This window comes from Eurytemora carolleeae, unplaced genomic scaffold (assembly GCF_000591075.1).
Source record: "Eurytemora carolleeae unplaced genomic scaffold, Eaff_2.0 scaffold322, whole genome shotgun sequence".
Classification (NCBI taxonomy): domain Eukaryota; kingdom Metazoa; phylum Arthropoda; class Copepoda; order Calanoida; family Temoridae; genus Eurytemora; species Eurytemora carolleeae.
Genome location: NW_019396223.1, coordinates 12765 through 39795, shown reverse-complemented (window position 1 = coordinate 39795; position 27031 = coordinate 12765). Strand labels below are relative to the sequence as shown.

Sequence of the window (27031 nt, the reverse complement as noted above, 5' to 3'; positions counted from 1 at the left end):
GGTTCCTAGCTTTCGTTTGATATGCATTAAGCCATAGTTGAAATATTTTCTATTTGTGGAGGTCATTAGAGGTCATTAGAGGTCATTAGAGGTCATTAAAGTTCAATTTGATTTTATTATAGGAATTTCGAACCCTAATTAGGCGTGCATCCAAAAAATTGGAAGATTTGAACCAAAAATGAAGGCAGGGCCCCCCCCCCCTACATCAAATGTGCCAACTCCACCATCCCCTTTCAAAAATTAGCCTCCAACAAAATTTGAATGTAATTAAATTTGGAAACCCACAAAATTCTTTTATAAAATCCGCGAACACTTTGTTTTTTGTATGTTTTACATTACACACAAAGAGAAAATGTTCACAATTGAAATATAATATGGGCCTGAAGCGCCCTAAAAGCCTAATTTAATAAAAATTGTCCACAAAATCCATTAAACTTTGCCTATTTATTGCATTTTTATACTGCATTGCAAATTATCAGTTCCTGTTAAAAGTTTAATTTCAAATTAAAAGTGATCAATGCACAATATATTTTACAAAGGATATTAGATATAGAATCTCAATTTATTTAATCATTGCTAAATATTCTTGCCCCAATGAAAGCCAAGAATGGATCCAATGAAAACCAAGAATGGATCTAATGAAAACCAATATGGAACTAACGGAAACCAAGCATGTATTGTTAAACCATAAGTCTAACTAAATGATACATGGTGGGGGTTGAAAAATGTTTATTTCATGGTAAAAACTTGTTATGGAATATATGGGAGCGTTATTACTGTGTAGTTAGTTTCTGTGGGAGGATTTAGGGAGCTTCTAAACTGCAGATATTGACGAATCTTCAGAACATCAAGGAGCAGTCTGGAGCAGAACCGTAGAAGGCTGCTTCTGTAGGGAGCTGATTGCAGCCGGTATAGATGAACCGTTAGAGCTATCTGAAGCAGAAACGTAGAAGGCTGCTTCTGTAGGGAGCTGCTTGAAACTGCAGGCGTAGATGAACTTTCTGATCCAGGACTTGGTCCGAAAATGATAACTCTATTCTGATTTTAGAATATCTATAAAATCCCCTTTTGATGGTACAGAGTTCGTTTAGAACTCTGGAGCTGCTGGAAGATTAGCTACAACTGATAATATCATCTAATGATCTAAAAAAAACTTTATTTTTTAGTCTTCTTTTATTTATTTACAGTTCAGAACCCCTCCAAAAAGGTAAATAGAAAATATGCGATGAACTTTATATTTTTCCAATTATACGAAAAGATTATCGTAATTTTGACCACATACATATTTGTCTGTGTTTGTATTCAATTAACGTCAAAAGTCAAAACTGCTTAACTCGAATTTATTAATTAAATTTTTTTCTAAAATCATGCAACCATTATGAAACTAATCAAATCTGCGAAATTATTATATTATAGGTCATAGCCTTAAAGGAATTTTTCTGTCAAATCTAAAAATCAGGGAATCCCCCTTTTCAGATTGTGGGGTTTCCATTTATCTGTTCTTTTAGAAAAAGGTGCAGTATGGGGCAGGGACGTATCCTTTATTTATTCTATAGAAAGGGGGGGGGGGCTGCAAAAGGGAAAAATAAATATCAAAATATTGACAATTTTCTTTTATATTTTCAACTCGCCAATGTTCTAACTCCAAAATTCAATTCTCTCCCCTTCCGCCCCTTGCATGGGGTCTGCCATTATAACTCTACAACGCTGTATAAATACTTTATAGACAAGAGAAACCTATTCAGATTATCTTTAGCCTTGGGAGCAATAAGGTCTCATTCTTTGTGGGTAAACCTTTTTACTAATACAGTGAGATACATAAAACTGTGGAATAAGATGAAAATATTTGAGCAATCTTATGATTAAAGTAAGCTGTTTTAATGCAGTTTTACCAGTCTATTTGAAAACAAATGTTTATGTGAAATGGGTCTGCAGCAACTGAACAATTGCGGTATTAAATGTTTTTTGGACGATTTAAACTCACAATTTTAGTCTAAAAGTCGTCTTCTTATTCCACAATTAAATATGTCTCACTGCATATCATATTAAATCTATCTATCTGTGTATTATTTATAATTTATTATTTTCGTTCTTGTTCTTGAATACTTAATTGTAAGCTAAGCCATCAATGTACAGTGCCCTCAGTGCGTCCTTTTATTTTTGCACCATTGGACCATTGGACCATTGGACCATGGGGCTGCGTTTTTTAAACATATTAAGGCTAATATGGATTTCAAGGGCTTCTAAAAAACCTACGAAGTAAAAACAAGTTAAAAGTTAGATTTTTTCAAATTTTCCGAAATATTGGCTCTAATAAAACATATATATATAGACTTCTTTTCAAAATTGATAACGAACATTTTTTTTTCGTTTGAGTCTATATCTTCGGTCATGGGCACTATTTGTTTTTAAATAGAAAAAAAGTAAATTTAATCAGAATACACCTATGCTCAGACATACTCACAAAATAAGTGTTTTGATTAAGTGTTTTTATGGGGAACACGGAACTGACGTAATTCCTCTCTTTTAAATTTTACACAATCTTAAAATTTTTTATTTAGGAAAATATGAAGCCTTTGATCAGCATTTTCTCCGCCATCCTTTTATTGTCCATGCTAGGATCTGCAATGTGTTATAATCATGCATGGCCTGAAAAGTGCATTTTTCCATTCAAGTATAAGGAAAGCTGGTTCAAGAGTTGTACGACAGCTGACTATGATACTCCATGGTGTGCAACTACGTTACATGAAAACGGTCACGTGAATGATTGGAAACATTGTAGCTGTACCTGCTATAATTAAATAAAAAACTGTATTTTCTATAGTATTTTTGTTGTTGTCAGAAGTTGTAGAGGAAGATGAAATAAATAAAATTCCAAATATAGGTCAAATAACCCAGCTAACATAAAGACCGACGGCGGTTATACCGCCTCGTTCTACGACAAGCTTCGCTGGAGTTGGGCGGAGCTCCGATCACCTGGTTCGATGTCTTATAGTATATACTATTGCGGTACAGTGTACCCCCCGCCATCGCATTTACGACGGCGGAAAACCAACTCTGGCGAAGATTTAATGTTAGCTGGGAAACCGACAGCTACGTCTGCCAGCCACACAGTCTCATTCAGAGTAAATACAGAGTTAAACCAACACAGCAAGGACAGTAAGACAGTTAAACCTATTCTAGAGAATCAATTAGAAAATTCAGGGACGCAGAAAGAAGATGATAAGAAAAAGTTTTTAATGCACACATTTTTTATTATCAAAAATTGCTTTCAAAGATTAACTAGAATTCCACCAGAAGTATCAATTCATCCTCCAATTCGTTTTTAATATACTAGACTTGTACGGCACTTTGCGCCCCCTTGCAAGTAAATAATTTTTTAATTTTTTTTAATTCGGCCATTTTTCATATTTTGACGGATTTTTGGAATAAAAAGCTTTACAAAAATGTATAATTTGTCATTTTTCGCGCAATTTTTGTTTTTTAGGAGTTTTAGAAAATATCAAAGGCCACGGGTTAGGTAAAGTTATGACACTTTCTGGGCCGAGCGCGCGCGGCTAGGACAGGCAAGGGGGCCGAGCACTGCGGCTACACCAACTGCCAGTCTCTACGTAGGCATCATACAGATATTATTTTTCTGGATCTACAAAATTCAATCCCCCTCTCTCTGTTTTGGAATTTTACGGGGCATTATCATTGCATAAAACTCTTTAAGTAATATAACATTGGGCCAGATGTCAATAATGGGTTTAGTAATTATTCAAATTCTAGATAGCTGTATTACGGACAGACGTACTCCTGAAACAAATTAGTCCAGGGGTAAATATTTTCTAGAAAATAATCTTCCATCATTTTTCTCCAAAATATACGCTGAATTAGGGAAAATAGACCAATTTTTTCATAAACAAGAATCAAAATGGGTGGAAAACTTACCAGTGGATGTCCAATTTTTCATCCCCCCCCCCCCCCCGAAAAAATGTATTCTTTCCACTTGTTCAATTAACTATTGTCTATTTGACTATTAATTTCATACAAATTAACCCCAATATAAAGATGTAAATGTTTGACTTTCCTTTAATCATTAAGTAATCTTAAGATTTCCAGGAAAATATGAAATTATTGATTTTATCTTTAATTCCTGTATTTCCAATCTTTATATCATCTTTGTGTATACAACCAGTACATGTATCCTGTACACTGCATACAATTAGATGGAAGGATTTCTTCCTTGAAGGAAATTATCACAAATAATGTCTAAATACTAATGTCCGCCGTTCTATCTGGAAAATAGAGTTAGTGAAAAATGTAAAAATTTTCTGAAAAATAAACATGTTCTTTTCTTTGTTGTTTTCTCTAAAAAGGCGGAAACCATAAAATCAAAAAAAAATTTAATACATTTTGGGTTTTTTCAGATCAAAAATAATATTTCTTTTTGAAAAAATATATAAAAAAAAAATATTTATAATTTTAACACTTAAAAACAAAAATGAAGACTTAACTAAATAGTGCTGCCATTGCCTAATTTACAGTGTATAGTATTGTAAATAATACATTAGATATTTCTTATTGGAATACGACAATTCTTGGAAAACAAAATTATTTTCTTAAGATTTAAAGGGAGTGTTCGCGAATACCGAATAACGTAGCATCCACCCAAATTGAGAAAATTGCAATCCATGACTTGGATCGTAAAAAAATCAATTTATTATCAAACAAATTATTTAGATATTACAACCTTTGGTCATCGAAAATTTGTCGATGCATTCGCATATAGTTGATTTTTCATAATATTTTGTATTTATTTATATACAATGCACTTAAAACACCTATTAGTTTGTCCGCTAGGTTTTCTCTTCTCTCGATGCTCTTAATGATTCCACGTGGCAGAGACACCATAGCGAAAAAAAATAGAAGAAAGATTAGCACTTAATTTTCGTCGTAAGTCTATACCACCCTTTCATTTTTCGCGAACACTCCCTTTAAGAAAAGAAATAACGAAATGTAATTCAAAAGATATAAAATTGAAATTTTTTTAACTAAGACACTTTTGAATATTAAAACTTATAAATTAAGGATATCAGAGGACCAGGGGTCCATATAATTCCATTTCTGATCCCATATGGGATCGGGGTTAAAGTACATTTAGGGGCATGAAAGTACACTTTTCATTGTGAACTTTGACAAGTTTTTGTGTACGTGTACTACACTTCAGAAATGTGCACTGCATTTGGGGTGTTAAAAGATGTTAATATTAGTTTTAAATGTAAGAGTTTAATTATGATATACAGAAAAATAAACACTCCCTTGCAGTAAACATTCTGCAGTGTGGAATTTTTTCTACAACTTGACATTATATACTTCCAATTGTTTACAATAACAACATGGTTACTTCTGCCCCTAATATTAATCAATCAACATTTGGGATTGATCAGATGGAATTATATGGACCCCCAGGAGGACCTACGTGAGTCAATATATTAATAACTAAGAAAAACTTTTATAATTTCGATTACAACGAACTTTAACAACAATAAAAACTAGCGATCATGTTTCTTCTTTAAATGTCTTTTGAGACCCTGTGCTGACGGTGCAACATATTCACATTCAGAGCAAGGATATCTCACTCCTTCGTGTTTACTTTCAACATGTCTAATCAGATCACCTGCTTTAGTTGCGGCATACTCACATTGAGAGCACGGATATCTCACTCCTTCATGTTTACTTTCAACATGTTGCTTCAGACTACTTCCTCTAGTTGCAGCAAAATCACATTGTAAACAAGGATATCTCACCCCTTCATGTTTATTTTCAACATGTCTCTTTAGATCTCCTGCTCGAGTTGCAATAAATCCACATTTAAAGCAAGGATATCTCACTCCTTCGTGAATACTTTCAACATGGCTCTTCAGGCTACTTACTTTATTTGCAATGTATTCACATTCAGAGCAAGGATATCTCACTTCATCGTGTTTACTTTCAACATGTCTCTTCAGATCACCTGCTTTAGTTGCGGCATACTCACATTGAGAGCACGGATATCTCACTCCTTCATGTTTACTTTCAACATGTTGCTTCAGACTACTTCCTCTAGTCGCGGCATAATCACATTGTAAACAAGGATATCTCACCCCTTCATGCTTATTTTCAACATGTCTCTTTAGATCTCCTGCTCGAGTTGCAATAAATCCACATTTTAAGCAAGGATATCTCACTCCTCCGTGAATACTTTCAACTTGGCTCTGAAGAAGTTTTGATTGAGTTGCAATATACTCACATTCAGGGCAAGGATATCTCACTCCTTCGTGTTTATTTTTAACATGTTTCTTCAGAGTACTTGTAGTAGTTGCAACATGCTGACATTCAGGGCAAGGATATCTCACTCCTTTGTGTTTATTTTTAACATGTTTTTTCATATCACTTGTTGTAGTTGCAGAATGCTGACATTGGGAACACGAATATCTCACTCCTTTGTGTTTACTTTCAATATGTCTCTTCAAATGCCTTGCTGTAGTTGCTGCATGCTTACATTGAGAACAAAGATATTCATCTTTATTATTCTTGATTCTCTTTAGTTTAGGTTCAGATTGCAGAGGATCAAATCCTTGAACCTTGTTTTCTCCTGAATAGTAAAAAATAAAATGTTAATACTTAATGTTTAAAATAGACCGTTGGAACATTTATCCATGTTTTTGAGACATTTCTAGAAGGGCACGGGCAAAGTCGTGTACTTTATTCAGTTAGTTATTGATATTTATCAGATTTTTATAAGTTAAATCTTACATTGCATAATACAATATTATGAGAAAATTATAAATCCCAATTTCTTGCCTTTAGGTGATTTTCTATTAAACCTGACTTTATAAAGGGTGGTCGGGGTGGGGTGGGGAGGAGGTAGCAAAACGTATTACTTTCTGGGATATTTTATAAGTATTTAAACATAACTTAGCATCGTCATACAGAGGCGGCTTAAGGGGAGGGGACGACGGGGACACGGCCAGCTTGTAGATATGATTCTATCTACCTTTCTGAACTGTTAATGACCAGCGTACATACATGTAATACTTTTGGATGGGCTTCACAGCTGATGTAGTTAAGTGGACCCTAGTTTTTAAGTGAAATTTCTAAATTGTGTACTTTAGGTTTCACTCTGACAAATTTTCATTCTGTTTATCGTTCATTCTTGAAAAATAACTAGTTAATTTAAAAAATGTTAGAAGGGAAGTTCAGGGTCCAAAACAGAGTGGATTATTAGTAAGTGGTGGGCTCTGGAGTAAGAAAAAACGAAATACTATAACTAATATTGTGTAAACATGACATTGCCTCTCAAGACATTAGTAGCATCAAATGCTCATTGTTTTGGCATTTCCAAAAAGTAGTCTGCCATTTTTGTTCCTTAAAAATTGACTGAGATATTGAGAAATTTATCTAAAATTTCAATTATTGAATACTACCAAGGTTGTTTAAATCTTTAGTGTCTCCGACAGTTTCTTTGATACAAAGAAGGAGGCTAACTTTTACCAAGTTTTAAAGACTTAAAATGTTTTTCTTTACTCGATTGACAATTATTAACTTTACGAAAATGAGAGACAAATTTGAAGTCCAGGGTCCAATGTCTAATGAACTGCATGACACCCCAGCCAGAAAATTCATATATATATATATATATATATCAGTCTATAATATATCTATGATAGGGGAATTAGGGGATTTTCCCCCTTGGTAAATTGGGAGGACGTCCCACTCTCTGGAAAGGTGTGGAAAAATTAGGAGCCAACCTTCTAGCCATCTAATTTATAATTTTAAGAACAGATTTTAAAAAAATTGCATGTGGTGCCACTTTTTCACTCTAAAAGAATATTTGTTATTAATATCAAAATCTTGCTAACACATTTTTCCCCTTGCAACCCAAAGCTCCTCATGGTTTTGACATTAAATTGTCCAAATGCAAGGGGGGGAATTCTGGCGCGCACAATAATTCAATTATTTGCCCCCCCCCTGAAAAATATCATAAGCTGCCCCTGTCGTCAGAGGACGCTAATTACAGGCATGTCAAGTGTGAACTCAGAAATATGTATTGTACAATCATACAATGTACATCCATTTCTCTGTACAGATCATATCCAAACAAAACTGACAAAAATGCACGCGCGCGCCCAATATTTTTTTTTCTCATACTCTCATGATTCAGAATTCAGAATAATAGTAGTATGCGATATATCAATTATCAATACATATGTAAATTGGGACAAGGCAAACATATAAAGACCAAAAATATAAGTGACAAAATTATAGTTAATTTATTTATAAATTATATATAATTATAATTATATATAATTGAATATGAATACAACTACTTTGAACCAAAAATACAAACATTCCTTTTAACTAGAATTCTAACAATTTTGGAATTGAAAATGTTAAAATTGGTTTGAATTTTAGTCAACTTTTTACATTGATTTTAAAAATGATCTAACCTAACACAGTAATTGTTAAACAAAAATCGAAAAAAAATGAATATAAAATTTGTTTAATAAAAAACCGTTTATAGACTCTCCAAGTATTAAGTGCCCTTTCAAATTCTCAACGGTCCCCTATTAGTTTTTGAGTTTTAAAGTATTAATGATCAGTATTCTTATTTTTCTACTTCAAATCTGATCATTTACAATTGTGGTTTCTCTTTTTTTTTTTGCGTAGATACAGAAAATTTGACCAAGAATACAAGACCATTTTAAATAAATGTGGCCATTTAAAAATTAACCAGCTGTGGCTTAATTCAATTTTTTTAAATGTAAAATATCAAGTTTACCTCGAATTTCTGTATTTTCAAGCTTTATTTCATCATCAGGTATAGTCACAAAACATGTATCTTCTACAGTAGAGGTTATTTTACAGTTCTTCACATCTAATTCGTGTTTTATCATTTCTGCCATTCTATCTAAAACATGGTCTAAGCAAAACAAAAAGCAATACAGCATATCAATGCGAAGTTAGTTCATTGCTTAATATATTTTTTAACAATTTAATTCATTCATGGCACGTTAATAATTAAATGATGATTTGGAAGAAAAATAATTGTCAAGATGAAAATTATGATTCAAACAAAAGGGGAAATAATGGTTACATGGAAACGCCTCAACACGGAAACGACTCAACACGGAAACGGATCAAAAATACGCGGAAACCCCTCAAAAACCGGTTTTTTTGAGACATTTCCGCATTTTCTTCAAATTTTTTGGAAACCCCTCTAAATTCAAATTTTGAGGAGTTTCCTCTTTTTTTTGATCGATTTCCCAGAATTGTATATCCGTTTCCCCTTTATTTTATTCAAATATTTTAGAGGGATTTCCCAATAGTTTTGAGGGGATTCCCAATATTTTTGGTCCGTTTCCTCATTTTTTTTATCCGTTTCCGCTTTTTTCTAAAACTTTCAAATTTATCTGTTTCCTCATATTTTGGATCGGTTTCCTCAAATTTTTGATCCGTTTCCTCATATTTTTGATCCGTTTCCGCTTTTTTCAAAAACTTTAAAAATCTCGTTTTGTTGATCGGTTTCCTCAAATTTTAGGTCCGTTTCCTCATATTTTTGATCCGTTTCCGCTTTTTTCCTAAACTTTAATATTGATCCGTTTCCTCATATTTTAGGTTCGTTTCCTCATATTTTTGATCCGTTTCCGGTTTTTTCAAAAACTTTAAAAATCTCAATTTGTTGATCGGTTTTCTCAAATTTTAGGTCCGTTTTCTAATATTTTTGATCCGTTTCCGGTTTTTTCAAATACTTATAAAATCTCAATTTGTTGATCGGTTTCCTCAAACTATAGGTCCGTTTCGTCATATTTTTGATCCGTTTCCGGTTTTTTCAAATACTTAAAAAATCTCAATTTGTTGATCAGTTTCCTGAAATTTTAGGTCCGTTTCCTCATATTTTGTACCTGTTTCCGCTTTTTTCAAAAACTTTAAAAATCCTAATTTGTTGATCAGTTTCCTCAAATTTTAGGTCCCTTTCCTTATTATTTTTATCCATTTCCGCTTTTTTTAAAAACTTTAAAAATCTCATTTTTTGATCTGATTTTTCAAATTTATGGTCCATTTCCTCATATTTTGGATCCATTTCCGCTTATTACAAAATTTTTTTATTGTATATCAGTTTCTACTTTTTTCATAACCATAAAAATCTAGTATTACTTTTTAGCAATTTCTTTTCATTTTAGTTTTTGATCCATTCTTGGGTTTAGATCAAACTTTAAAAAAACTTGTGAAAAGAGAGACCTCCGGAGCCTTCTGATGCACGCAATACCTTCCGATCCCAGTAAAACTGTCTTTAAGCCTTTGCCATTCTGTCTCCATGCCTTCATTTTGATCCCGAATTTTACAACAGGAAAACTATTTCTTAAGACTGCTATTTATGTCTTTTAAAGAAGTTAAGATCAATTGAATAAATTAATATTTCAACTTTGTAGATTAATCGATTCTCTAAACTTTTGTGGAGTATACTATAAAGTATATTTTGATTTTGCTTGGTTCAGCCATAGAAATAAGCGAAAAATTAACACAGCAAGCAGAATCAAAAATGCATGAGGCACGGAGATGGTTTTGTGGGGAATGGAAGCAATTCTGCATATCAAAAGGCTCTGGAAGTCTTTCCACAGGGCTAATGGCAGCTATGCTAATGGAGGGGTTCCCACGTTAACCACCAAGTTGAAGAACACACAATTGAAGTAAAAAGTTGGAGAACTTGTTGGTACCTGCACACATAAAATAACGTTCTTACAAAACATTACAAAGGGAAACTCAGTTATTTTTTAACTTCGGCATTTTTATTCTAATAATTAAATGTTCAGGATAAAGTGTGAAGTGAAAGAAAGGATCAAAACTTAAATTTCGCATCTCTTTAGACATCTAGACTGTCTCAGGATAGATCTTTTCTAACCCAAGCTTTGGATTGATAAATAAAGGGACTGTCGCTGTAATTACAACTAACTTTTTAAAGAGTGGCATTTACAACTGTTTATGTTCTCCGGGTACATTCTTCCACACACATGTCTTTACTCTATAGGTAGGTTCAAGCAGAGGCGCAACCAGGACTTTTGCTAGGGGGGGGGCTATATAATATTTTGTAATGGTCTGGGGGGGGGGGTTCCCCCCTTTTCGAAAATTTTTTTATCGCATTAAGCCTATACCCCCTTTCAACTATAACGTCACGCTACCTTACATAACGTTTCTGAAATGTTTTAGAAACGATATTTTGTTAGTCAGGCACTATAAGATTATAAAATTTTTTTTTTTAATTTATTAACTCGTTTTAAAGTTGTATGACAAAGTATGTTTAGCAAACAAGAACAAACCATTGTTATTATAAGAATTTGGTATATTATTGAGCGCAGAACAATCCCTTCAACAATTAAAAATTGCTGTTTTTTACTTTAAATTCTGAAAATGCTCTCGTTACTCCCCTGCGGATGCCAAAAAAGATGATTTAAAAGTTTTGAATAAGATGAAACGAATCATAAAAAATTAGGTAACTGACCTAAAATTTAAGAACCGATCAACAAATTGAGATTTTAAAGTTTTTGAAAAAAGCAGAAACGGATCAAAAATATGAGGAAACGGACCTAAAATTTGAGGAAACCGATCAACAAATTGAGATTTTTAAAGTTTTTGAAAAAAGCGGAAACGGATCAAAAATATGAGGAAACGGACATAAAATTTGAGAAAACCGATCAACAAAACGAGATTTTTAAAGTTTTTGAAAAAAGCAGAAACGGATCAAAAATATGAGGAAACGGATCAAAAATTTGAGGAAACCGATCAACAAATTAAGATTCTTAAAGTTTTTGAAAAAAAGCGGAAACGGATCAAAAATATGAGGAAACAGACCTAAAAATATGAGGAAATTGATCAAAAAAAAGAGGAAACCATTCAACTCTAAATATTGGGAAACGGATACAAAATATTCGGAAATCCCTCAACAATTCTGAACTTTTGAGGGATTTCCTCGAATTTCTAAAAAAAACGGAAATGCCTCAAAAATAATTTTTGATCCGTTTCCGTGTTGAGTCGTTTCCGTGTTGAGGCGTTTCCATGTCACCGAAATAATTCAAATGAAGCATTGACATTAAAATTTCTGAATTGAAAACATTCTTCCAGAATAACTAATTACCATTCTAGAAAAGAAAACAAACCAGAATATAAATTTTTTTATCACTTTTATCAAATAATTCTCTTGAAATTCCTAGCACAATTCTTGAATAATAAGTAAATGTGATATTATTAATATGACAATTTTTAAACATTTCTTTACATTTATAGCTTCAGCTGCAGTATATATTCCCAATAAAAACAGATATATATTACTCATTTGTGTTTATTTTTCAAATGTTTCTTCAGATATCCTTTCTGAGTTGCAGCATACTCACATTTCGGACAAGGATACCTTATTCCTTCATGTTTATTTTCAACATGAATCTTCAGGCTAAATGCTGTAGTAGCCACATATTTACATTTAGGACAAGGATATCTAACTGCGTTATGAATATTTTGAAAATGAACCTTTAGTGAACTGGTTTGAGTTGCAACATATTCACACTGAGAACAAGGATATTTCACTCCTTCGTGTTTATTTTTAACATGTTTTTTCAGGTTACTTGTGTCAGTTGCAACATACTTACATTGAGAACAAGGATATTTTACTTCTTTATGCTTACTTTCAACATGTCTCTTCAGAGCCATTGCTGTAGTTGCAGCATGCTCACATTGGGAACAAGAATATCTAAATCCTTTGTGTTTACTTTCGACATAAAGTTTCAGGCTACTTGCTGTAGTTGCGGCATACTCACATTGAGAACATGGATATTTCACTCCTTCATGAATACTTTGAACATGAATCTTCAGATGGCCTGCTGTAGTAGCGGTATAATTACAATGAGAACACGGATATCTCACTCCTTCATGCTTAATTTGAACATGAAGCTTCAGGCTACCTGCTGTAGTTGCCGCATATTCACATTTTGGACAAGGATATCTGACACCTTCATGTTTACTTTCAACGTGAACCTTCAGGTTATTTGTTGCATTTCCAATATAATCACATTTAGTACAGGGATATCTCACTCTTTCGTGATTACTTTCAACATGAACTTCAGGTTATTTGTTGTATTTTCAATATAATCACATTTAGTACAGGGATATCTCACTCTTTCATGATTACTTTCAACATGAATCTTCAGGTTTTTTGCAGAAGTTGCAGCATATTCAGATGCAAGACAAGGACATCTATCTTGACTCTTCTTGATTCTCTTTGGTTCACATAGCAGAGGATCAGAACAGTGATCCATGTTTTCTCCTAAATTTATAAAGATAAAATTACATTTAATAATGTTCAATGTTCATAAAGGATAAAATATAAAAAATTTCTGGTAATTAGACAAAAATACAGTTTTGTTAGGTTTAAAAGATTTTTATAAAATATGATACAATGGACAAATTGGCAATTATTAAGAAAACAATCATATATGTTGAAGTGCCTAAGGGGTCCGGGTCCGACCAGAGGGGGTCTAGGATTTTTGTAAATGAAAAACTTTGCTAAAAAAGTTGGAGCAAAATTGTGATCTATATAATAAAGCTCTTCTTTTATTTATGTTCGCTATGGCTGGTCAAACAGCTGAACCGAGTGGGCTGATTTTTTTTGAGGAAACTCATGTAGGCCTAAATATTCGATTTTTAAAATTCCCCTAAATAATGTATATTTGTTTAAGAGGGGGTGGGGGGAGCCCAATTCCGAACGGCAAACTCTTCAATTTAAGATTTGAAATGTGTGTGATAGCTCTGAGTTCTACGCCCTGAAAATGAAAACTATCAAGTTTACCTTGTATTTCTGTATTTTCAAGTTTTATTTCATCTTCAGGTATATTCACAAAACATGTTTCTTCTACAACAGTAGAGTTTATCTTACAGTCCTTGACATCAAATTCGTGTTTTATCATTTCTGCCATTCTATCTGAAACATGAATTGAGCATAATTAATGCGATACAGACACTATTAAGTGCTTTTAAGTATATACAAAATTATTTAATGGGTTTATTTTGTTTAATGAACAACTTGATTCATTTCTGGAGATGGTAAAATAATAATTAGGGCAAACATAAAAAACAGTTCAAACAAACAAAAAAATAGTATAAATAGTGGAGACCAAGAAATAAAAAAATGTCTAGAAAGATGACCATGACATTATTATGAAGCTAAAATTGTATACAGGTTCATATGAACAAAGATTTTGTTGTTTCATGAGAAATTATTAAATGTTTAACAGTCAAATTTACTCAAATATAATGAATTCTGAATATTTGGTTTAAAGCTGTAATGTAACCTTTTCTCAAGAATTAAACATTATCAAAACATTTTATATTTTTCTTAAAGAATTGTTATATTTTTTGTCAAAAATGGTTCTATACTGTTAAAAAATGTTATTTTTTTAAAATATTTTTTTTAAAACAAAAATTCTAAATGTTTTACTTTGTACTTATCTTTTTTTACAAAACATTATTGAACTTACTGCAATATCGGACCTACGCCAGCTGTTTATTTTACTATTATTTGAGGGTTAGGTTAGGTTAAGACAATTTCTGGGCCGAGTGCTACGGCTAGGACAGGCTAGGGGGCCGAGCGCCGCGGCTAGGACAGGCTAGGGGGCCGGGCGCTGCGGCCACAAGTCCATATAGCAGCTGTAATATCACGTGCTAGTAGGTCAGATGTGTAGTATAGCGGATTTGGCGTAGGTCAGAAATGGAGTATGGCGGTTTATGTGTAGGTCGAAAAATACACCACCATATAAAGGTTTTTTGAGGCGTTTCCGTTTTTTTTAAAAACTTTTTAAAGTTTATTTAGTTGAGGCATTTCCTCTTTTTCCGTTTTAAAAAAAATCTTAGTGCCTTTCTTTGAATTAATCTTTCCCCCTATCCAAAATAATTAATCCCCTCCCAAAAATTAAACACCATGAGGTTTCAAAGAAATAGGGAATAGAAAAAATGAGAAAAACAATTTTTATGGTTTTAAGGGTTTTAATTGCTGAATTTTTGGGTAAAAACTAAAAATAATTAAAAATTATGAAAATTTGCCTGTTAATGCATCCAATTTATCTTTTAAGTAATTTCCTAGAAAACGATTTTCTAAAAAATAAAAATGGTCATGTACAAAATTGATGGGAGGGGGGTGGGGGGCTGGGGTCCAAAAATCATAAACTATACGGACCCATCTTTTCTTTTTTGATTATCACTAAATTTATTCAATGCAATAATTGACGGTGTTTCTATTTAAGTTTTGATTTCTAACAAAGTTATTAGAAATGTCTGTCTGATTCGTCTGATTGGTAATGTTCCAACGTCTACGCAACATCCTCTCCTTAAAGAGAACGGGCTCTGATTTGTAAAAGGTGCCGTGGACAGCTGATCAGCTGTAAGACGACATTATGACTCCACTATTACAAGATGCAAGACGACATATAATTAAAGATGAATAAACATTAATTTTTAATAGGGGCTTAGTAAAAAATGCATTGCTTTTTTCTATAAATAAATAAATTCATTTGAGACCATAATAAACTAATAATTTGGATAAAAAACATCATTGACAAAACTGGTGGATTCTCATTTGAACTACTGCCGTTTGAACTATAATGGTACGTTTGAACTATTGTTCGTTTGAACTATTGTTCATTTTAGCTCAGACCCCCAATTCCGAACGGCAAACGCTTCAATTTAAGATTTGAAGTGTGTGATAGCTCTGAGTTCTACGCCCTGAAAATGAAAACTATCAAGTTTACCTTCTATTTCTGTATTTTCCTGCTTTATTTTATCTTCAGGTATATTCACAAAACATGTTTCTTCTACAACAGTAGAGTTTATCTTATCGTGTTTTATCATTTCTGCCATTCTATCTGAAACATGAACTAAGCAAAATAAAAAGCAATACGGAATATCAATGCGAAGTTAGTTCATTGCTTAATATATTTTTAAACAATTTAATTAATTCATGGCCCGTCAATAATTAAATGATAATTTGGAAGAAAAATAATTGTCAAGATGTACAAAATTATCATTCAAACAAAAGGTGAAAAAATTCAAATGAAGAAGTATTGACATTAGAATTTCTGAATTGAAAACATTCTCCCGGAATAACTAATTACCATTCTAGAAATGTAAACAAACCAAAATATAAAATTTCAGGCTTTGGCACTTTTATCAAATGATTCTCTTGTAATTTCTAGCACAATTCATGAATAATAAGTAAATGTGATATCATTATTATGGTAATTTTAAAACATTTCTTCCGATCTCTAGCTTTAGCTGCAGTTTATATTGCCAATAAAAACAGATATATCTTACTCATTTGTGTTTACTTTTCAAATGTTTCTTCAGATATCCTTTCTGAGTTGCAGCATACTCACATTTCGGACAAGGATACCTTATTCCTAAATGTTTATTTTCAACATGAATCTTCAGGCTAAATGCTGTAGTTGCCACATATTTACATTTAGGACAAGAATATCTTACTGCTTTATGTTTATTTTCAACATGAACCTTTAGTGAGCCAACTAGAGTTGCGACATAATCACATTGAGAACATGCATATTTCACTCCTTCATGTTTACTTTCAACATGAATCTTCAGATGACCTCCTTGAGATGCAACATAATCACATTGAGAACAAGGATATCTTACTCCTTCATGTTTACTTTCAATATGTCTCTTCAGAGCCATTGCTGTAGTTGCAGCATGCTCACATTGGGAACAAGGATACCTCAATCCTTTGTGTTTACTTTCGACATGAAGTTTCAGGCTACTTGCTGTAGTTGCGGCATACTCACATTGAGAACATGGATATTTCACTCCTTCATGAATACTTTCAACATGAATCTTCAGATGGCCTGCTGTAGTAGCGGTATAATTACAATGAGAACATGGATATCTCACTCCTTCATGCTTAATTTGAACATGAAGCTTCAGGCTACCTGCTGTAGTTGCCGCATATTCACATTTTGGACAAGGATATCTGACACCTTCATGTTTACTTTCAACATGAACCTTCAGGCTATTTTTTGTATTTCCAATATAATCACATTTAGTACAGGGATATCTCACTCTTTCATGATTACTTTTTTAGATTAGTTATTCTAGATTTTACGAATAAGATATAGACAATTTCTGATACTTAATAGATTGTACTTTTCAATTCTTTAAAAGCTTAAATTCTTTATCTGCATTTTTATTTTTCTTAAAGGATTGTTATATTATTTTGTCAAAAATGGTTATAGTACTGTTAATTAATGTTATTCTTTAGAAATATTTTTTTTTTTTACACAAAAATTCTAAATCTTTTACTTTGTACTTATCTTTTTTTTACAATTCATTATTGAAAACCTATAAACAATGCCAAATATTTTCTGACCCCCCCCCCTCCCCATTCCTTTAAAAATGAACCAGCTGTGGCTTAATTCAATTCTTTTTAAATGTAAAACTACTAAATTTACCTTGAATTTCTGTATTTTCAATCTTTATTTCATCATCAGGTATATTCACAAAACATGTATCTTCTACTACAGTAGAGGTTAAATTCACATCTAATTCGTTTGTCATCATTTCTGCCATTTTATCTGAAACATGAATTAAGCATAATCAATGAAATGCAGAGACCATTTCTTGTGTCCTCTTAATACAAAATTAGTTCATTGCTTAATATATTTTTATCAATTTGATTCATCCATGGCCCATCAATAATTAAATGATAATTTGGATAGATAAATAATTGTCAATATTTAAAAACATACAAGGGAACTATATTTTTAATGAAATGAATTGGAAACATTCACCTGAGGCCGAATTAAAAGAATTTAAGCCGCGGCTTAAATTGAGACGTAGCTCAATTATGGATGGTTCCATTTAAATTTCTGTTCTATGTTTCAAGATTTAAGCCTGCGCTTAATTAAAACCGGTTTTTGGGGAATTTAAGACGCGGCTCAAATTCATTAAATTACGACCATAGAAAAGTAAACTATACAAAAAAATTTATTAATCTTTAGCACTTAGTTTATTAATAAAATGATTTTCTTGGAATTCTTAGTACAATTCTTGAATAATAAGTAAATGTGATATTATTATTATGGTAATTTTAAAACATTTCTTTCGATCTCTAGCTTTAGTTGCAGTATATATTGCCAATAAAAACAGATATATCTTACTCATTTGTGTTTACTTTTCAAATGTTTCTTCAGATCATATTTCTGAGTTGCAGCATATTTACATTCAGGGCAAGGATATCTTATTCCTTCATGTTTATTTTCAACATGAATCTTCAGGCTAAATGCTGTAGTTGCAGCATATTTACATTTAGGACAAGGATAACTTATTCCTTCATGTTTATTTTCAACATGAATCTTCAGGTTAAATGCTGTAGTTGCCACATATTTACATTTAGGGCAAGGATACCTTATTCCTTCATGTTTATTTTCAACATGAATCTTCAGATGGCCTGCTGTAGTCGCGGAATAATTACAATGAGAACATGGATATCTCACTCCTTCATGCTTAATTTGAACATGAAGCTTCAGGCTAAATGCTGTATTTGCCACATATTTACATTTAGGACAAGGATATCTTATTCCTTCATGTTTATTTTCAACATGAATCTTCAGGCTACCTGGTGTAGTTGCCGCATATTCACATTTTGGACAAGGATATCTGACACCTTCATGTTTACTTTCAACATGAATCTTCAAGTTAAATGCTGTAGTCGCCACATATTTACATTTAGGGCAAGGATACCTTATTCCTTCATGTTTATTTTCAACATGAATCTTCAGATGGTCTGCTGTAATCGCGGAATGATTACAATGATAACATGGATATTTCACTCCTTCATGCTTCATTTGAACATGAAGCTTCAGGCTACCTGCTGTAGTTGCCGCATATTCACATTTTGGACAAGGATATCTGACACCTTCATGTTTACTTTCAACATGAACCTTCAGGTTATTTGTTGTATTTCCAATATAATCACATTTAGTACAGGGATATCTCACTCTTTCATGATTACTTTCAACATGAATCTTCAGGTTTTTTGCAGTAGTTGCAGCATATTCAGATGCAAGACAAGGACATCTATCTTGACTCTTCTTGATTCTCTTTGGTTCACATAGCAGAGGATCAGAACAGTGATCCATGTTTTCTCCTAAATTTATAAAGATAAAATTACATTTAATAATGTTCAATGTTCATAAAGGTAAGTTATTCTAGATTTTACAAATAAGATATAGACAATTTCTGATAATAAATAGATTGTACTTTTTAATTCTTTAAAAGCTTTAATTTTTATCTGCATTTTTATTTTGGCGCGCTTCTTTAGTTCACCCTGTTAGGGGTTGTTCTTCATCACTCTAAAATACTGTATTAAGACAAAAATAGAGTTTTGTTAGGCTTAAAAGATTTTTATAAAATATGATAAAATGGACAAATTGGCAATTATTAAGCAAACAAATATGTATATTGAAGTGCCTGGGGTCCGACCAGAGGGGGTCTGGGATTTTCGTCCCCTCTACCCCCCCCCCTCCCCTCGATAAGCCCCTGTACTCAAAATAAATCTATTTTAAATTACTAATGAAAAATCCATCATTGCAAATAGTAAAATTTAACATTTTTTACAGAAAGATTCAAAATCTTTAGTTTTCATTTTGAATCTGTTATTTTACATAAATATTTTGATACTTTACAATATTGAATATTTCCTGCATCCCCCCCCCTTAAAAAATAAGCCAGTGACACTATTCTGTATGTTTTCTTTAAAAAATTAACAAAGGCGTATACAGAAAAAAAAATCTGTACTCAAAATAAATCTATTTTAAATTACTAATTGTTGTTTAGGTTATAGATGGCACAGCTATAAGTTAAACAAATTGAAGACGACATCTGGGACGGTCCTTCAGTTCACGATGTACATACTGTACAGTACTGTTACACATTTCCTCTCCCCACATGGACTCTCTCTCTCTCTCTATGTCACTACCTGACTCTCATTCACAACTCATTACCTTCTAGACCTCTACGCTGACCAGTTATCTCAGTTATCTACTTCTTCAGTTTCTATACAGGATAGTTACAGTTTACTCTTTTTAAATTTTCTTGTATTCTTTAATTATTTTAAAGTGATTAATAAGTTTATTTCGTTAGTTATTTATTATTGCCGTTGTCTATTACTAGTTATTAATTCTCAATTTAATCTCTTTTAGAGATTTCTTTTTTTTTTTTTAGTAGTAATTAATTATCAGTTAATTTTACTCTAATTTTAATTAATACCTACGTTGTCTATTGCTAGTTATTGATTCTATAATTAGTCATCTTTTACAGCTTTCTCTATTTATTAAAATTAATTAATCAGTTTAGTTCCTTTGTTATAATTATTCTTCCGATCTTTGCGGTTAAAAAATTTCTTTTCAAACAGTTTTCTTTATCTTTAATTTTAATTCTACAGTTTTTTGGTTAAATTTTCCTTCTATCATTTCTTTATCTATAATTAATTGATTATCCTTTATTTGTTTCTTTACTTTTATGGTTTGTTGATTCTCTCCCTAAGCTCTTTTGAACTAGTGAGCTAATTGTACCCTTACCTAGACGATTATTAATGATTTATCTATTTCTCTTTACTGTTTACAGTCCTCTTTTAGCTAAAGTCCTTAATCCTTAACGTCGGTCTTTCTTTTTTATGGCTTATTTATTTATTTACTCTTTATTCCTATTCTTAACTTTAATTATTTTTCTTACTTCTTAATGTCGAATTATATTGCTTATTTATTTTTCCTTATTCCTATCCTTAACCTTGATTATTCTTTCTTACTTCTTATCTAATTTTATTCTTTTCAGCCATGCCTCCGGGTGTCCCTGACAGGACTGTTATCTCCAGTGCTGCTTTTAACAACCCTGATGACCTCTCAGCAGAGGATTTTGTAGCGCTGTCCGTCAACTGGACAGCTGATTTCCCTACTGTGCTACTGAACAATATCAACTGGAACGGCGGTATCATAGGATGCTTATCTATTACTCTCAGCCCGGACAACCTCAGAGTGGCTTCTGCCTCCTTTCACCTACTGGGTTCCCTTTGGACCGATAAGTCCTTCAGCACTGCCAACTACTGGACCACCTCTACTCCAACTCAGCTAGTCTTGTCCATCGAGGACCTGACTATATTCAAGTTCCCGCCAGGATCTCTCTGTTCTGCTTACGTCAGCTCCTTGGACCTTGATTTCCGGTTCACTCAGGGCAACTCTAATGTTCCTGCAGCTCTCCTGTCTCAAGCTGGTCTGTTAGAGTTCTGCCTACGGGCTTTCTGTTATACTACCTCTGACTCCTTTGCTAAGCTGGTTGTTCTGCTTTTTCCGCTCTCTGAAACCCAACTAGCGGAGAACCCCCTCTACCTGGATCTCTATTTCCCTGGTATTCGCCTGTTTGATTCAGAGTTCTCCCTTTCTCCCCCCTCCTCACAGTCCCCAATTGCTGCTCTATGGGGCTTCCCCCTCGCTCCTGCTGTGTTCCCTGGAGCTAGCTGGGATGATGCGCCGGGCTTTCCTACCGGCTAATGAGTTAGAGTCCCACTCAGTAAGCTCCTCAGGACTGCTATTAAACCTGATGTCAAGGCCAACCTTCTTACCTTTCAACAGAGGGTTGATGACCTACTAGAGAGAGGACCTGGGGCTCTACAAATTCGATTCCCCCTTCTTCTCTGGCCAGAGGCCTCTACTGTTCCTCCTACGGACCTTCCTTCTCAAGGTTGGGTTTCTTATCTTGATCATTTATTTCCCTACTTATTTTCTTTTTCATCTGCTCTTTTTCCTTAGCTTTACGAATTATAAGTCCCCAGGTGGTTATTGTATTTATTATTTCTTATTTATTCTCAGTCTTTTCCCAGGCGGATCTTGGTTTTTATTTTTTCCTTGTTTCCCTTGCTTCATTTAATCTTTCACTGTAGATTTTACAGTCTTTTCCCTTGTACTTATTATATTTATTAATGTTGTTATTATTTATTATTATGTCGCTTACTCTTCTAATCTTATCCCAAGTCGATATTACAGTCCTATCCCAGGTGGATTTTACTTTCTTATCCCAGGTGATTACTACAGTCTTATCCCAGGTGGATATCGATTTCCTATATATTATCCCAGGTGGATATTACAATCTTATCCCAGATGGATATTACTATCTTATCCCAGGTGGATACTTCAGACTTATCCCAGGTGGTTATCGATTTACCTATATATTATCCCAGGTGGATATTACAATCTTATCCCAGATGGATATTGATTTAATTATATTTTATCCCAGGTGGATATCGAATTACCTATATATTATCCCAGGTGGATATTACAATCTTATCCCAGGTGGATATCCATTTAACTATATATTATCCCAGGTGGATATTACAGTCATACCCCTAATGGATGTCAAAGTAATTACATTTTATCCCAGGTAGATATAACAGTCATATCCCAGGCGGATATCATAACACCTATATATTATCCCAGTTTTTCAATATCCTCAGACATTTGTCATAGTTCAGTCATTACTAGATCTAATCACAGGTTTCAATATCCTTCAGGATCTCTACAATCTATATCTAGCTAATTAATATTTATTTCAATTTTATAAATTCCCTGTATACTTCACAGTTTATATCCTTTTATGCACAAATATTTCATTATTTTACAGCTTTATTACAATTTATATCCGTTATACATAACTATTTCGTTATCCTACATCTTTATTACAATTATATATATCCTTTAATGCATAATTATTACTTTTTCTTACATTTCTTTTGATAATCTATTGCTCTTTCAGCTGCTAGCCTTCCGACTTTTATCCCAGCTAAAATTACTGGTTCTTCTAAATATGGCCCAGCTGGAGTTTTCTCTCCTTCTACATTTTCGCAATTTAACCTTCAACCTGCTGTGGCCAGCTCATTGAGCGCTTTAGCCAACCACTCGCTGTCTAAACAGACCTGGTCAGTGGTCTTCCTACAAAACAGCAACTAAAATGCTTAATCTATGCTTTAAAGATCAAGACATTCCTTTCCCTATTCCTGAATCTTATATTATGACCTTTGTTTCATGGTTGAATGGCAGGAATCTTAGTGCTTCCACTATCAATTCTTATTTGGCTGGCCTTCGTCAATTGCACCTTACCAAAGGATTGCAAGTTCCTAATATCAGATCAGATCTTGTAAATCAAATTCTAACTGGAAAGAAAAATGTTGAGTTGCTTCACCCTGTGATTAAACCTACTCGCATCCCAGTTACTCCAACCATTCTTAGAATTCTAAAAACGCAGATTAGCAGTGATCGCCTTTCTTATCATGACAAAAGACTTTACTGGCTCATTTATACCTTAGCCTTCCACGGCTCTTTTCGTATGGGCGAACTACTGACCAAGAGCCCTACTTCTTTTGACCCAAATTATACTCTACTCTGCAAAGACATCGCTATCAATTTCACCACAATTGATAATCTCCCTGTCAAATTTCTTGACGTCACCCTTAAACATTCTAAGTGTTCCTTACACAAACCAGTGGTTATTGACATATACCCCACTAACAGTGATCTTTGCCCTGTACATGCTTATGACAAGTGGTTTAATACCAAAACTTGTGCACCAAACCTTCCAGCCTTCAGACTCAACTCTGGGAAAACACTCACTCCTACAAACCTTAATGCTAAACTACGTACTTGGCTTAGCAGTTACATCGACTATTCAGTATGCTCAGTTACTGGCCATTCCTTTAGGGCAGGAATTCCATCTATTCTTGCCACGATGGGTTTTCCTGACAAAGATATACAAGCCCCTGGCAGATGGTCCAGCAGAGCCTTTGAACTCTACTGTAAACTCCCCAGAACCAGGCGCATCGCCATGTCAAGGGCCCTTGGAAACCTTCAGTTATAATTGTATCCCTTTTTGTTACTCCTATATTTTTATATTTTATACTGCTAATGACACTGCCTTTGTCTAAGTTAACCTTATCTTACTACTATGGGATAATAGTTGACACATATCTAGCATCTATTTTTACCTATACAAATTACAGGTGGATCACAACATGACGGACCTAGCGATTCTGAATCAGATAATCTCTCAGGCATTAACTTGAATCCCGCCAATCTCAGAACCCAGCTACAATCAGAGATAGGTAATGAAGCTATCAATGTAACAATTTAGTTTTTCTTACCTGTCTGTTATCTAACAATTTCTGGATTTATTTATCTCTACTCCATTAATGTGTATCATTCAGATATCTTATTTTTTACAACCTGTTAAATTTACACTATTACAGGTCGGTTTGTGCGCGCGCCAAATAATACCCAGAGTAACTATATGGTGCCTAATAATACAGAAGCCGTCTCGGACTCGTCACTCAGCGCCCCCCCAAATATTCAGAAAAGGTACTTCTACATAAAATTATAAATTAAAATTTTTTTTTTTTTTTTTCTGTTTAATGTTTCTGTTTTATAAATATTAACTTAATACAATGGTTAAAACATATTAAACAACCTACATTCATACTTACTACCTCCAAGCAATGTTAACGGTTTATTTCTGTTTATTTCCGTACATTGTTAACTGATTCTTTCTTCTTCAGGAAGTCCAAACCATCCGATGATTCTAGAAAGTCCAAAAAGAAGTCCAAGAAATCTAAAAAGTCTAAGAAGACTACTGTTGTTTCTTCTGAATCATCTTCTTCTAGCAGTACCTCTTCCTCTTCATCTGATGAAGATGATGATAATCCGGCTAGCAACTGCTCTCCAGAATAAAGCTAAGTTTAATTCCATGTCTCTGGAAAACATCATGGCTCTTGCTCAGTTTGATAGGGAAAATGCTAAATCTGTTGATAGTGACTTGTCCTCTTCTTTGACCAGGGACAAGAAACCCCCCCTAATCAAGTTTAAAAAAGAAAAAGATGATGGTTTCAAAAACCTCCACTCTGCTAGGTTTCAAAGATATCCTCTGGCTGACATCAAAGACTGGTATAAGAAAGTTCCTAGGGTCCGTAGCCACCAATTTAAGAGCCTTCCACTACAATACAGCGGATCTCACAACAAGGTTACTCAACGTACTATTCAACTAATGCATGACCGAACCAAGTGTCTCTCCTTCAAACACTTCCACTCCGGTAATATTAACGTCAGCTCCAAACCTATCCAAAAAATTGAGAAAAGGGATGAAAATGGAGTCTTCTCGTCTCTGGATTTCAACTGGGAGGCCCCTGTTAACTTGGCTCAAGTCTCTGATGCCCTCCTGAATTATGCCACCCTACTACTCCATATTTGGCCTTACGATCAGACTGGACTAATTATCCTCAGAATGATCAACAAATACAACTACTTCTCCTGTGCTACTTCTTTGTCTGAAAGAGTTTCCCTAGTGTCTACTTTCTTTAATACAGTCCTGCGTGAGAACTCCACCAGAGCTGGGCGCAAAGGCACTCCTATGAGCTTTACTGAGCAGGAAGAAACTCTGAAGACCCTACTCACTTCTTCAGGCTACAGCACCAATGTCCCTGCTGGCAGAAATCCTAGACCTGACTCGGATAAATTCAAGTTCAACCCTGCCCCTAGGCATCAGTTCAACTCCTCCAATAACTCTAGCAACAGTCACAGCAAGATCGTCATGGTAGGCCCGAATCCGATCTGCTTCAACTACAATAATGGTTTCTGTAGAAATGCTGGCACTGCTACAGGTTGCAAAGATTTAAAGAACAAGATGTATGTTCACCAGTGTAACAAATGGTTGGATGCCAAACAGGCTTACTGTTTTGCCAAACACTCCCGTGCTGCGTTTCACCCTTAACATCTTTAATTCTGTCAGTATACAGCTCCTGATTGCTTTCAATAATTAAAATTTAATTCTGTGAATAGTCGGATCAGTATATTAGTTATCCTTAAACTTAAAATAAAACAATTTTTTAATGTGCTTTTAGTTATTTCTTTCACACTTGCACTTTTTGAATCGTTGTATGCCACTCTTATAAACAAAGTTACATATTTATTCAATTAGATACATGCACTGGTACTCAAAGGTTTACATTTATTTATATCGGGACTTGTACCTGTAAGGTTGCTTATTAATGTTACCCCCAGTTAACTTTACCTGGTAACATCTCTTGGCATAATTGTTCTTCATAACTACATTACTTATTTGTTTACAATTCAAAACTTACACATGTACTTCTAGTGGTGTTTTATGTACTTGTCCTTCAGTACATTAATCCCACTACCTTATCTAATCTAATTTCACTTCGCTCAATTTAATCTGCTGAATATGCTAATTATGACTTTGTCTTAATTTGGCTTCTTTTATGACAAAATATATACATTTGCACAGAACACATAAATTGTACTTACACTCGCAATTTTATTCTGAGCACTCGTCCTTTATCTCAGACACATTTATCATAGTACAATTTCATGCTCATGTACACTAGACACTTTAGCAGTCCTTAATTTTTACGAACTTGTTCCTAGACTTTGTACATAATTGTACTTCAACTTGTACGTATACTCTGTACATATGCACAATAATGTAATTTTTTAATCCTTTCTTAAACTAGAACTACTTTGTACATCTGAATGTACTCCTGCTTGTACAGATTGCTCATACTAATACACAATAAAAACTAATTTTTTAAGCCTTTTATAAAACTCTAACTAATTTTTACTTCATATTGTGCTTCTATTTGTGTGTGTGCTTTGTACAGAATACACGTACGTGTGTTCGGGAACCTAATGGTGTACTTCAGAGTGTACTTCAACATGCACCTATATTTTATAAATGGGACACTTACATGTACTCAAGATTCTAATTTTGTACATCAGAATGTACTTCAACATATGCCTATATTTTGTATAGAAAACACGTACATGTACTCTACAATCTCATTTGTGAATGAAAATGTTCTTCAACTAGTGGCATGTACTCAGAGTTCTAATTTTCATCCTTTTATACA

The 27031-nt window shown here is 33.5% G+C and overlaps 3 protein-coding genes and 1 long non-coding RNA gene across 4 annotated transcripts; 2 read left to right on the top strand and 2 right to left on the bottom strand.

Annotated features, from left to right (window-relative positions):
- The first annotated feature begins 1740 nt into the window (after window positions 1-1740).
- Window positions 1741-2823, top strand: LOC111698605 (uncharacterized). The gene is made up of 2 exons (XR_002764566.1): window positions 1741-1788; window positions 2562-2823. It is a non-coding gene; the product is annotated as an uncharacterized LOC111698605 (long non-coding RNA).
- A 2511-nt stretch (window positions 2824-5334) lies between these two features.
- Window positions 5335-8935, bottom strand: LOC111698592 (zinc finger protein 271). The gene is made up of 2 exons (XM_023468957.1): window positions 8807-8935; window positions 5335-6619 (listed from the first exon to the last, which is right to left on the bottom strand). The coding sequence occupies exons 1-2, from the start codon at window positions 8928-8930 to the stop codon at window positions 5538-5540; spliced, it is 1206 nt and encodes a 401-aa protein (XP_023324725.1). The 5' UTR covers window positions 8931-8935; the 3' UTR covers window positions 5335-5537.
- A 3172-nt stretch (window positions 8936-12107) lies between these two features.
- LOC111698593 (zinc finger protein 26) lies at window positions 12108-19349 on the bottom strand. Its single transcript, XM_023468958.1, has 5 exons — window positions 18730-19349; window positions 16383-17044; window positions 15816-15878; window positions 13191-13339; window positions 12108-13140 (listed from the first exon to the last, which is right to left on the bottom strand). The coding sequence occupies exons 1-5, from the start codon at window positions 19209-19211 to the stop codon at window positions 12352-12354; spliced, it is 2145 nt and encodes a 714-aa protein (XP_023324726.1). The 5' UTR covers window positions 19212-19349; the 3' UTR covers window positions 12108-12351.
- Window positions 19350-21724: 2375 nt separating this feature from the next.
- Window positions 21725-25932, top strand: LOC111698599 (uncharacterized). The gene is made up of 4 exons (XM_023468965.1): window positions 21725-21807; window positions 24116-24217; window positions 24362-24470; window positions 24668-25932. Exon 4 carries the CDS (start codon window positions 24685-24687, stop codon window positions 25873-25875), a length of 1191 nt encoding a protein of 396 aa, XP_023324733.1. The 5' UTR covers window positions 21725-21807; window positions 24116-24217; window positions 24362-24470; window positions 24668-24684; the 3' UTR covers window positions 25876-25932.
- The last annotated feature ends 1099 nt before the right edge of the window (window positions 25933-27031 follow it).

Coding starts and splice junctions, on each gene's coding strand:
- LOC111698592 (XM_023468957.1), bottom strand. CDS start 8,930: ATGGCAGAAATGATAAAACACGAATTAGATGTGAAGAACTGTAAAATA. Junction 6,620..8,806: donor TGAAAATACAGAAATTCGAG/GTAAACTTGATA, acceptor TTTACTATTCAG/GAGAAAACAAGGTTCAAGGA.
- LOC111698593 (XM_023468958.1), bottom strand. CDS start 19,211: ATGGATCACTGTTCTGATCCTCTGCTATGTGAACCAAAGAGAATCAAG. Junction 15,879..16,382: donor ACATTTGAAAAGTAAACACA/AATGAGTAAGAT, acceptor CTACTGTTGTAG/AAGAAACATGTTTTGTGAAT. Junction 13,141..13,190: donor TTGAAAGTAATCATGAAAGA/GTGAGATATCCC, acceptor TACAACAAATAA/CCTGAAGTTCATGTTGAAAG.
- LOC111698599 (XM_023468965.1), top strand. CDS start 24,685: ATGATTCTAGAAAGTCCAAAAAGAAGTCCAAGAAATCTAAAAAGTCTA.